General features: G+C 46.5%; 1 protein-coding gene across 3 annotated transcripts in view; it reads right to left on the bottom strand.

Moving 5' to 3' along the window:
* LOC138447680 (adhesion G protein-coupled receptor E1-like) overlaps window positions 1–13,804 on the bottom strand; it is a 908,650-nt gene that overhangs the window by 723,004 nt on the left and 171,842 nt on the right. For all 3 annotated transcript variants that reach the window (XM_069603943.1, XM_069603945.1, XM_069603944.1), the window contains one exon: window positions 6,979–7,299. In XM_069603943.1, coding sequence (XP_069460044.1) covers window positions 6,979–7,299 — 321 coding nt within the window. The remainder of the gene's footprint in view (window positions 1–6,978; window positions 7,300–13,804) is intronic.

Raw genomic sequence — 13,804 nt, 5'->3', positions numbered from 1 at the left:
GTGGCCCTGCCATCAAATGTGTGTTTCCCCGGTGCAGTAAAAATGCAGGTGCAATAATTGCTGACAATTTTACCAGCCTTTTTAACGTACTGGGGAAACTTTAATGAGGTCTATAGTCTTCTCTGCTATACCAACCAGAGTTTTATATTCATGGGAATTAGGCGATATCAATATTATCGCTCCACTTTGACCATTAACAATGTTACTTTCTCTTTTGTCAAAGGTTTCTCCTTTTGTTGACTCAGAGAATCTACATGCTTCATAATATATTTCATATTTGGGGTTAATGCTTATTCCTGGTTGCCTACATATTGGAGTGGGAGATGTTACATCCTACGTGTCATCAGACACTCTTCCAAATTCCCATCTGCCCCCATATGTTGATGATAGTCTTGTTCGGAATCCTCCATTTCAGACATGGGGTATATAATGCCTGGGTGTTCAGTTGCATCAAGATAAGCTCTCAAAGCTGTCCATATTGCTGGAGAAGGTAGCCTCAGACACCACTAAGTCACTTTCTCTAGTCACCCACAAACATGTAGTTATTCATACTATGGTACTGTAAAACTGATGGAGCTAGACGCGATTTGGGATTTTAAGGAGGGTGTGTGTGTTATTGTTGGTTCAGATTGTTGCACATGCATTGCTTACTACGGGTAACATCACTAATATCATTATCCAATACTCGTAAATATAGATCGACCCTTCATCAGGACAATTCCTTGGATTCGTTTTAATACTCCTATTTCTCTTGGCCCTTTTTTTCCTGTGTGCCACTGGAATCTTTTAGGGTGCCCGAAATGTTACAAGTCCTGAAGACCTCTGAGGAGTTGTTAAACAGAGATATTGAAATGTAGTTATTCACCCAGAAGTACTAAAATGTTGAAGCTAATGAAATGGGCTCATAGGGAGAAACAGTGGTGTAAAATGCATATTATAAGGTGACATCCTTTCGGCTGACATGAAAAAATGTAGTGCTGTTTTAAAAATCAGACCACTATAGTAGTTAGGTTAGGCCAATATAATGTTGAACTGGCCTGGTTAGATGTAGGACTCCATTTTGAATCTTGAAATGCTTGCACACATATTCATGCTTTTTCGTGGCCCTCGTAAGCGAGAAATCCTTGTTTTGCATTAGTTATACTACAGGACCAGGAGAAGGGACATAATTACTGTTCGTCTTTGAAGATCTTGTGATAAACAGGAAACTGAAAGTGAACTCCTCAAGAATCATGTAATGCAAACTTTACTATTTTATATATTTATTTATTTATCTGCAATCCATAGTCCCCCGCGTGTCATATGTTGTCTATAGTGTTGTACACCCACCTAATCACTCCCCACACTGTAGGCGCTGGCTAGCTATTTACTCCTCACATACCAGAGCCCCAATGTATCCAAAGTTTGTTTGTTTGTTTGTTTATTTTATTTCTATAGCGTCCGGACCCAGGAGTATAGGGGCGCTAGTACAAGGTTACAAGTCACAGTACATGGTAATAAACAGTGATGCTAGAACAATTTGAATAGCAGTTATATACAGGCAGTGGGGATGATAGCACCCAATAGTGACATAGGTGAGGCATGGACAGACAATGCAGTATATAGCTAAGTCTGACTTCAAAGTTGGCTATTTGTCAGAAGCCACCCAATGACAAGTTTTCTGAATGACTGGAAGGAATTGGATGATTTGATGCTCAGTGGCAGGATGTTCCAGAGTTGGGGGGCGAGGACAGTAAAGCTCGAACCTCCGGCTCTTTTAGAATTAAATCTGGGTACTGTTAGGCATAAGGTGTTGGAGGATCTCGTGGTTCTAACTAACTAAAGAATTGTGCCGCCACCTCCAGTTAACTCAGGCCAACCCCCACTTAGGCCTACCAAAAACTTCCACCGCCAGCCCTACCCCCTACCAGGGTCAGGACCAGCAAGCTTTCAGGACCATTACACACCCCTTTCCAGACTAACAACAGTATGGCTTTGCTCACAATGACAATACTAAAAAGTGCATACAGGAAGGAAAGGCTGATGACCCTCCCACCAACACCCCGCTGCACACATCACTGGAAACCACAGGCCGCAGCGACTACATGTACCCAGGAAAGCCCAGCATATTACGCTCTACTGCTGGCGCCTATGTGCAGGTCGGCAACAGCCTTGCACACTTCTACTGGCCACGCACCTCCTTACAGCCATGCCTGACCCCTTCCTCCCTAAAGCTCCCCCTTTTGTATTGCCCTACACACCACTATAAAATGCACAGTTAACAGTTAGCAACCCCAACCCCATATTAGCCCCCAAAACCCTAAAGGTCTTGCCTCAGACTCCCAAGCCACAAGCCCTAGTCGGGGGCTCCTTACGCCTACCCAAATTAACCCCTTCATATTGTTCCAGCAACCTTCATCCATGCCTCCTGAAATGCCCTCCAAGCGTAATTCCAAAACTACCCGCAACACCCCCCACCTACCATACAGTTACTCATCCCCTGAACCACCCCTACCGCACACACACATCACCCCCTCATCATTACACCTAGGGTCTACCGCACTGTACACAGGCTTAACTTGCCTTGCATGACTCAGGTCCAGAACACTAGTAGTCCCTCAACATATTACACTACCACATATTGCACTAGGATTAGTAGGCAAGTAGGACTTGCTCAACATACACGCCAGAACTACCAATACACCAACTCATGTGGCCCCTTCCACACACCACGAGTACCACACAAATGTACACACCCGCTAACACAACATACAGTGAAGCTCCCACTGCACAGCATTAGCATGGGACTACAACACAAAAATACCTTATCCCTGCCACTCCCACTGCCTTTGACACAGCCACCCTGCCTGACATAGTAACCACAAACCTCAGTCTCAAAGATACCCTGATCCATAAGAGCTCACGCAATTGACATACACGGTTTACTACTTGATCAACATCTTGACTTCCTAGCTATAACGGAATCATGACTGCACCCACAGTCAGGCCCATCACTTGTCCTAGCCATCCCTCCCGACTACACCATTCTCAGGACAGACTACCATAGGGGTTGGATTAGTAGTTATTTCCAAAACTACTATGCAGCTTAGATCCTGCCCCATAGACCCAGTTCCAGGATATAAACTCCTGTTCTTGAAGCTCACTACTGATCCCACAACTACATATATCCCTCTGCTTATCACTCCTTTTTTGAATCCACGCATCAAATTTGATGATAAATTAGATCTCAAAGCCACAGCACTCACCTCTGCCCTACATGACATGCACTTCACACAAATTGTCAACTCTCCTAAACACATCAAAGGAATAATCCTTGACTGGATTCTGACTTCTAATGTAACTATAAATCTAGAATCCATCTCTGAAGTTACTTGCACTTCTTAATATGATTTAACCTTATCACCATCAATGCCCAGGCCCCACCATCTGATAGCCAAAGACCTATCTCCTTCAGAAATACCCACAAACTCACCGCAGAAAATCTCATCCCCATACTTGTTGATGCACGAAAGACTCATTCCCCTGCAAATACCAACACTGACAGTATCTCCACTCTTTATCACACTTGTCTGAAATCAACTCTTGACATAGTAGCCCCGTTCATCGCCAAAATCCCACACAAACCGAAGCGAGCTAATTTCTGGTTTGATGAGGAACTCATACTCTTATGCCAAAACAAAAGAGCTTTGGAGCACCTTAAAAAAAAACCTTCCTCCAATACAACCAACGTGCTTGCTGTAGCCAATAAAATGTATGAATCGTTAGTGATAGCCCTCAAAGCAAACTCCCTCAACACTTGCATTTCCAATGCGTCATCTAGTACTAAAAAAATATTTTTCATTCTTATGGAATTAGAATCACTGATCGCCACAGTAGCAATCGCCCACACAGACAAACCTTGGTGCACCCAAGGTCCAAAATGCATTTGCTCAGAAAATCCTCACACTACAAGAGAAAATAAATGTCAAGAGAAAATGACCAGAGGGCAAAAGTGCACCCTCACCCTTACCTAGTACTAAAGCTGCTACCTCTGCTCCCCAATTTAAATTCAGCAAAGATTCCCAAGAGCAGGTTCTATCTACCATCACCACCCTCAAACCCTCCTACTGCAAAGGCGACAGTGCTCATTATCACCGATTTTATTAATACCTCTTTCACCTCCAACTATGTACCAACCAGCATCGAATAAGCCTGGGTTACCCCAATACTTAAGAAACCATCCCTTGATCCTATCACCCCCACCAACTATTGCCCCGTTCCATTCCTACTGAAGATAATTGACCGAATAGCCTATAGTCAAATCCAACACTACTTGGAAAATAACCACCTGCTAGGAGCCAGGCAATCAGGATTCCGTCCTAAACATAGTAGCGAATCAGCGTTACTTGACTTAAAAATCCCGTTGGACAGTATCCAAGACTCTGTTAACATAGGCATCTTACTCCTACTCGACCTCTCTGCTGCATTCAACCTGGTAGACAAGGACAATCTGTGCCTCACTGTGGCCGAAAATTTCAATTTTTCCCCTGTCGATCAAATCATTGTTATCGGAACGCAGCTCCAGAGTCTTTATCGGTGATAAGGCATCGATCCCATCACAGTAAAATTAGGCGTCACTCAAGGCTCTTGCCTTTCAACTACACTCGACAACACAGGAACTAAAATACTATTTGCAGCCCTTGATGCCATGGGTATTCTCTACACCAATTTCGCAGATGATACCCAGATGCTGATCTCTATCATGGGGGACCACACATAAGACACTGCCACTATTAACAAGAGTCAGGCAACCATCCAAAACTGGATGGCTACGCACAGTCTATGTCTGAACGACGAGAACACAGAGATCCTGATTGTAGGTTCTCCCACCCGCCTAAAATCCCTAGATGATAATTAATCTGCCATAAATATTGATGGTATTTCCATCCCTGTATTGAATCATGTAAAAACGCTAGGCATCTACCTAGATGCTAACCTCTCCATGACCAAACACATCAACGCCCTATCCTCCTCTATTGCCTATACTACAAAACTTATCTCACTTAGCCGACAAGTGCTCACTCCTCAGAACTGCCATATTCTAGCACGAGCACTCATCCTATCAAAACTAGATTATTGTAACATCCTCCTACTGGGCACTGTGACCACTAATCTTGCCAAACTGCAACTTCTCCAGAATAAAGCGCTACGTGCTGCCTTGGGCTTAAAAAGAAAGGACCATATCTACCATATCAGGAAAGAAGTCCACTGGCTCCCGGTCAAAGCAAGAATCCATTTTAAGGCCCTGATCATTGCCCACCAATGTATTACTAATGACGCCCCCATCTATCTGAATAAACAGTGTATCCCAAAAGGTATGCACATGCTCGCTAAGATCGTGGTCTTTCACCTTCCTGAATGTTCCATGCTACAAAAGTAAAAGGGCGGGAGGATCTAGCTACCCAGTAGTTTCACCTACACTTTGGAACACTCTACAGGCTTACATTAGAAATGAGAATTTACTTCAGCACTTCAAGAAAATGATCAAAACCTTGTTCTTTCATAAATTTGACTGAGATCCTAACTTTATCTGAACATGTTTGTAACTGAATGCTTGTATGTAACAAGATTCCTAAGATTGTAACAAGTCCAGCTCTTAAATAACCAGCGCCTCGTTACCTCCGGGTTTGACAGTGTACCAAATACAATAAACAAATCGGTACATGCATTTGAGTGTTACTCGTGATTGCAGTGAAGGATTAGTGTGCAGGCTTCCTGTGTCTCTGCTCTCGTTTAAACGAGTGCTTTAAGTCCAGTTTTGAAGGCTTTTAGGTGTGTTATGATTTTGGATGAGGGAGCTACAGTTGTATAGCACAAGGAGTGGAGGCATAAGGTATAGAATCATTTGGTGGTCTGACTAATTTGGCCTTGGGATCAGATGAACGAGTTGGCTATGTAAAGGGGTGCAAGAAGAAGCATATTGCAGAGAACTTTATTGATCTGGAAAACATGCAGAAACAAGAGTTGAAACTCCAGAAGGAGGCAAGGGCAGTGGTCAAGACAGGTGAGGGCCAAAATGACCATACAGATTTTAGTAGTGTGGTAAGTGAGGCAAGGATGTAGCTTGCAAATATTCAGAAAGTTGACCCTTGACAACATAGCAGTGAATGAAAATAACTGCTTGGGCTTTACTTTTCTCTCTAAGAGGATACTGTGGTTGTTAGCCTTCCCTGCGGGTGAAGGAGATCAAGGTGAAAACATAACAGGAGGGGTAGGGTTGGTGTGTTGAGGGCATGGAGGCAGACATGGTGGAAATGTGGAAGTGCCACGTAATGGCAGATGGCAGAGAGACCGTTGGATACATCAGAGGATAACTGTATAAAATGCCAAGCCCAATTCTCGCACAATCCTGCTGTAATGCGTTCAGCTGCTCTTGAACTAGGTTTGCACTATAAGCAATACAAAATAATAGAGTGAGATATGGAGATGGCCAATCGCAGATCATCAGAGAACACACATTGAGAGGCAGGTGGGAGCAGGCATCAAGGACATAGAAAATGACTGTTTAAGTCGGTAGGAGTCAATCCAGCATAGGGCAGAATGGAAAGAAAGTGTCAGGAGACAGTGACAAAAGCAACAGAGAGAGCCATGAGGATGAGGACTGAAAAGAGATTAAAGTTGTGGACACTGGTGCGGGTGTTGGAGACATGATTGACAGTCATTTCGAAGAAATGCCTGCTGCTGAATTCAGGTTAGAGGCAGCTACAGATTCTGCTCGTCTCCTTGTAAGAAGCATTGCAGCTGAACACTATGTGTTGTTGGATTTAAAGAGTCAGAAAGGAGAGAGAGAGAGAGACAGGCCAATACACAGCAAAGTTCTTTGGGGCAGTGGAGGGCATTTTCCTGTTGGGTAGAGCAGTGTTGGGTGCTAATAATGTGGCAAAACAGACCCCCAAAGCAACATTTTATGGTTTTCATTGATGAACAAAAACTGGGTACCTGTGCAAATGACTCCAGCCTCTTCTCCTTGAACACAGTTATGACTCTTCCACCCTCTGTGTTGGCAGTCCCACAGGTAGGATTCATTTCCTCTGCAAGCCACATCATCCAGGATGATACTTCCATTACTCCGACCGAAATAAGCCGAGCCATGAGCATTTGTGGCGATTCCACAGTTCAGCTGCTTGCACACGACACCTGCATTAACCAGGTCCCAGCCATCATGACAAACTGTTCCCCAAGAGCCTGCATAGAAGATCTCAACTCGGCCTGTGCACCTTCCATATCCACCAGCGAGGCGCAATTGTAAGTCTTCTTTAACTGTTCAGGAAGTAAAAAAGGTGATATAAGGTCAGTGAACAAAGCAAAGTTCTACCAATGCAAGGCTGAGCGTATAATGTCAGTGGCCAGAATCTAATATCTACGTAATATTTTGCATGATCCTTCTTTGTTGATTTTCAATATGAAAACTTTGTTTGCCTGCAGGGGGTATTTCAATCCAATTATCACAATTCTAGTATGTGCTTCTGATTACAGAATAAATGTATTACTGCACTTTAAAGCAAAGCAATATTTTGCTGCTAAGAATAAGATAGGCCTAGTCAATGTATCTGTGCTATGGCCTCTGTAGAGGTGTGACTCCATATATCCTGCAAGATGCTCGCTCGTCTCATACTTAGTTCTGTTTGGCATGTACTAGTGAAGATCCTTTTATCATTTGATTCATGCTCTGCTTAGTGAACTAATTTGTTTAAATTTGCAACATCATAATGGTCCAGTCACAACCGAATAGCATCACTAGTGTAGTCAACACTAGATAAGACTGACATGCTCCATTGATAGCTTCATGAAGCTGCATATCGAAGTGAGTCCACCTGACCCAAGACTTGGAGAATTGACAGATTATGTGTTCTTCTTTGAAGTTTGTGAGATATTGCAAATTGTGGTACCGTTATTACCTCCAAAGTCCCTTTGAGGGTCCCGTCCTTAACGCCTGGTAAAACCAGGCGTTAAGGGAGGACCCTCAAAGGGACCTCGTAATAGGGCAGTAAGGGATTACCGGTACCGGTGCCCTTACCAGTACCAGTAATCCCTTACCGCCCGGGTCGTAATGACCCCCCATGTATGTTGTCTGGTCAGTTGATCATGTAAGATGGTGATTTACATGCCCACTTATAAAACACAGTGGCCCTCATTACGACCCTGGCGGAAATCGAAAAACGATGGCGGAAATGCAATACCGCCATCGAATACCGCCCGTTGCGATTATGACCCGTCACCGTAAAGTACGATGCCATTAGCGACACCGTAGTGAACGCCAACGCTAACTGCACCAAGTACGCGCACGCGCGCACTGCGAAACCGTAATTACCACCATGGCGCAACGGTACGGGAATTCTGACCCTAACGGACATGTACCTAACGCCATCAAGCATGGCGGAAAGTACCATTCCGCCATGGTGATAAGTACGGCATCGCAAACCAACCGTAAAAGGCCTTACTGAGTGCCTGTACACCACTCCCTGGCCACATTGCACAACTCCTCGTAGGTGCAATGAAGTCAAACAATGCAACCAGTGAAATGTACAAGTCACCCATGCATGCCAACGAACAAATGAATGTAGGGGCTCCAAGTGCCTTGTGAGTGGCCATCCATATTAGCCATGGCACCATTGCCGTACAGATGCAGCACAGGCATGTGAAGCTCCAAGTACAGCAACATGAACAGAAAACTGAGACAAACAAAAACAGGCCCCTCATCGCTTGACACCAGTGCAAGGCAACATACAAAGCAGTATCCTGAGTGAGACTGCACCAGCCCTGTACTCCTGCCAGTAAACAAACCAACCAGCAGCATAAGCATGTACCACACAAGTTGGCAGAGTGACTGAGCAGCCAGGCACATCTCAAGAGGGGCCAATGGGAGCAGCAGGGCACAGATGGCACGAATAAAGAAGCCATTCCAATGGACATGACCTCAGTCTCCCTCCAAGAAACGCACGCAAACACAGGCACCTGTGACCAGCCATATTCTGAAAATCACATCATTCCACCAATCCACCTGGCTGACCGGCATCTGTTACACAAAAGCCAATCCCCCTCCCATGAGCATGACATCATTAAAACAGTCATAATGGCAGCCCCTATCCCTGACCTTACTGGCCTTCGTAGGCAAACGCGCCCAGTACAGTACCACGCAACTATGCTCAGAAGGCCGAACCCAAAGCAGATCTCCTCACAATACATCGCTCCACAAATAGGAATATGCTACATTACTTGCAAAGAATAACGCTACAAGGTCAATATCATAATCAAAATTTAATGCACAACAAAATCACCCGGGCCATACAGCTATTAGGTCATGAACTCCAAATCATATCTCATAATTGTGGGCTGCATCCGCAATAAATGACCAGCTTCTTCTTGTGTGACGCCCTGTTCCTCCATGGTACACAGGGGCTACATCCATGTTCAAAAAGGCAACATGGAAGCGCCTAGAACCGCAGGGCCGTCCCATTAGGTAGGCACTAGTCCAGCTGAAAGCTCGAAATGTTGCTCCTAGCCACTAGTACTGCGTAAGGGCATGTGGGCCATTGGCGATCGTCCCATAAGATCGTAATGGTGCTCCACTGATTAACACGAAGCAGCAGGTGTCGGGAGTAAAAGCCATCTGCAGGAGTGGCATACAGATGGCAGCGGCAAAAGGGGAGGAGATACCTGTCACCCAAATGAAACGAAAAAGAATAGTATGGGCATCTGAACTCCATCTGAATTACTCACTTCAAAGATCACACTAAATCCACATCCATATGCATGCTAGCCCACTCAAAAGGATTATTCGCACCCAATAATCACTTGCGAATCATAACTATATAAATCGAGGTGAAAACACTATTACAAACGAGTGTTTGTGTGCATGCGTCTGTTAAAACAGAATCCATTAGATGGGATTAGTAACATGCATAGACACAAGTGTTTGAAGGCGCGTCGAGACAGGGAGGGTTCAATAAGGGCAAAGGGCAGATAGATGATGGTCCCACTATGGCAGCCCTGCATCACATAGCGCAGAGGAAGTTGATAGATTCCAAAAAGCCATGTACATGGCAGACTCTCTATTAAATCATCTGTCCATGCATCCATACATCATTCCCTCATCCCGGTATAAAAACGCCTGATTATTTACTCACATAACATTAGAAATTTCCATTGAATCTGTGCTTAATGCAGTCTGCAAAATCCACTGTGCTCCGGGCCGGAATTCTAGTGTTGTGAAGTAACATTTATTTGGGAACGTCTTGCCTTATCCTCCACTACGCTATTGCGCATCCCATACTATTCATATCAATCATTGCATTCTCGGCATGGCCCCTGTCCCAAGGACATTAAACAATAGAACTTTCTATCTGCAGTCAGACCTGTGGGCGTCTCCTCGCCGCTAGCTGGAAACCGAAAGCGCTGTCCTTCGAATTCCTCATTTGCAACATCACGTCGAAAAGGCATCTGTGACCGCTTGAAATCACAAATCCATCCATTTAGTGCGGCAGTGTGTGAAAATGGCAACTGGCTACACTCACAAATGGGACGCCCCGCCCGTCGGTGAACCGCGGTACAGCGCTGCATGAGGGTCCACCGTTAATCGAGTACTACATTCCACGGACCCTTCACAAGTTTGTTCCCGACTGCAAAGATAGTATGTGAAACAATGGGAGCATAGCAGAATTAACATATGAAGCAATATCTCACTGCCATCGGGATGAAATACATGATTGTAATAGCAAGATGCCATGCGTCGATTTGCAGCGTTGTGTGCGGGACGTGCTCGCCCAAAGGGGATTGCAGCTTGCACAGGTGGAATGAATCACCACAGGTGGAGGCTATACAGCTTGGAAACACATAAATTGCACACCCAACCCCCTCCCACAACCACACCCACTCCAAAATGCTACCGGCAGGACTTGCGATGTTGGCCCTGGGGGACCTGATAGCACTGCAAGTACTACAACTTCAAGAAGAAGACGAACACCAACTACTACAACAACCGGCCGCACAGAGGAGACGCAGGAGGAGGAGGAGGGCAAGGCAGGGCCAGCAAGGCCCACCAGCACAGCCACTACCACCACGCAGGCAGCCCGCAATCCCACGCCTCCAAGCACATCCGTTCAACCTCACTGATGAGCAGATCCACACCCTCTACCGTTTGGACCTGGACACCATAACCGCCATTGTGGACATGACACACGCTGACCTTGTCAGCATGATAGATAGCCCAACCGCCATCCCACCCCTACTGAAGGTGGTGTCTGTACTCCACTTCCTGGCCACAGGCACCTACCAGCACACAGTCGGACAGTTGCATGGCATTTCACAGCCACTGTTGTCACGAACACTATTGCAAGTGCTCGATGCCCTCCTGAAGCACGCAGACGACTACATCTCTCTACCACGCTCGGAGCAGGAAATTACGAACACAAAAGTGGGATTCCATGCACTTGCCGGCATACCGGGTTGCATTGGTGCCATCGACTGCACCCATGTGGAATTGGTTGTCCCACATGCCATGGAGGCCCAGTACCGCAACCGAAAACAATATCGTTCTCTTAATGTACAAATGGTGTGTGACTCAAACAGGATCATTACACATTGTTGTGCCCGATTTCCTGGATCAACCCATGATTCCATGGTCTTACGGAACTCTACAATACCACGCTACACGGAGCGACATGCAGGGAACAGATCCTGGCTACTCGGTGAGTCTCATTTCATGCATGATAATGTGGGGTATGTGATGCGGCAATGACCTGCCAGGAAGGGGGGGGTGCTTACGTAGCAATGTCATTCCTCAAACATCCTTTATTGTCCACATACAGGTGATGCCGGGTATCCACTGAAGAGATGGCTCCTTACACCACTCCGGAACCCACAGGACCAGCATGAGGAGGACTACAACCATGCCCACTCACGTACCCGTGTAGTCATAGAACAGGCATTCGGCCTACTGAAGGGTCGTTTCCGCTGCCTCAGCAGGTCTGGCGGGGCACTCCTGTACCGCCATGAGAAGGTTGCTAAGATGGTCATGGCATGTGTCATGCTACACAACATGTGCATACGTAGAAATGTGCCCATGCCCCCTGACGCAGAACTTCAAGCACCAGAATATGGTCATGATGTGGGTGGGGATGTGGCAGAATCTCAAGGAGTCCGCGAGGCACAGGAGGGCCGTGAAATTCGTCAGATTATCATAGATTCATGCTTCTAGCACTCACGCCTGGTGGTTGATACATGGACACGGGAGTTGTGGCACTGTGTGTGTCTGGAACATGCACAATATGGACTGTACGCCTATGATGGCCTCGTACACAAAGATCAATGTCCACACATCTCATTGGATGATTGTGAAATGTTTATTGCATATGTGAAATTGTGTTACACACCCCATCGACCCGCCACCCAAGTAAGCCCAACACACACCCTCCACCCTCCTACCTCCCCCCCGAACACCAGTGTCCAAAGATGCTCATTGTCAGTGGGCAGACGCTATTGCAAGCCCCCTCTCCGGGTATCAGGGGCACCCCTGCCTGTGGAGCGCAGGTTCCTCCCAGATCTACGTTGGGGGCTGCCCTGGACGTAACTTGCAACGGATGATGTCTCTGCCTGCTCACGTCCATGCATGTCCCTAAGGGTTTGTGAGAGCTCAGTGAGCACACGGCGCACAGCGGCAAGTTCAGCACATACGTCTTTGGACGTCGCATGCAGTTCCCCCCTCAGGCTCTCGGTGCTTCTCTCCATTTGTACTCTCAGGCTCTCGGTGCTTCTCTCCATTTGTACTCTCAGGCTCTCGGTGCTTCTCTCCATTTCTGCCCTTAGTGTCTCTGTACATGTTTCTATGGCTGCCTTGGTACCCCCACATTCATCAGCATGGTCCTTGAGGAGCGTGGCCAGTTGCTGCTGTTGCACGATCACCTGGTCGAGGGACTGTTGCCTCTGCTGGGCCATGGCCATTTGCGGTGGTGTCACAGAGGGGCTGATCACCTCATGTTGCCTTGACACAGGGCTTGTGGGGGATGGCCAGTCGTCGTCTTGTGAGTGCCCCTGCGTGGTATCCTCATGTTGTACGGGATGAAACAAACAGGGGGATTGAGACAGATCATGGATGGATCGTACATCGACATCACCGTTTTCTGTGTCGGAGCATGCTGCCATTAATGCAGTGTCACCTATGGTGCTGCTGCCACCAGAAGCAGTGCCTTCTGTGGCATCCATTGGGGGGGCCTGTGGTGGTGGTGGTGTTGTGGCCATGCTGGCTGCTGGGGTGCCTGTTGAAGTCCCCTCCTGTGTGCTGCCACTTGATTTGTGCTGCTGCCGTGTCTTGATGCGTGCAGCTGCGGTGGAGGGTCTTTGGCCGTTGGTCTTGGCCCTCTTTGCAGGTGTGCTGGTAGGGGTGTCTTGGAGCTCGTCGTTTGATTCGGTCCCTGTGGTGGAGTAAAGGAGGGCGAGCGTTATTAATGGGTCTGTGGAAATTGGAATGGCAATGTATCACATGCATTGGGGTGGTACCTGAGGGTGATTTGGGTCAGGGCCTTGGAGGTGGTTTCATTTTTGTGTGGATTGAGGGTGCAGTTGTATTGCAGCCTGCAGTTAGGGGGTGCCTGCTGCACGTGTAGAGGGTGTTTTTAGGATTTTTAATTATTTATTTATTTAATTTGACTTTTAATGTCCGCTATCAGGCCAATGTAAGTGGACGTTCTCCTGGACATGTGTTTCTGTTGCACTATGTGGACACATGGTACTTCACATGATTGGACATTGTGGTTTTAGCATAGTTTTA

Source organism: Ambystoma mexicanum, chromosome 3q, assembly GCF_040938575.1.
Source record: "Ambystoma mexicanum isolate Mex_15411 chromosome 3q, UKY_AmexF1_1, whole genome shotgun sequence".
Classification (NCBI taxonomy): Eukaryota; Metazoa; Chordata; class Amphibia; order Caudata; family Ambystomatidae; genus Ambystoma; species Ambystoma mexicanum.
The sequence above is the reverse complement of the archived record's forward strand: the minus strand, read 5'-3'. Positions and strand labels throughout refer to the sequence as shown.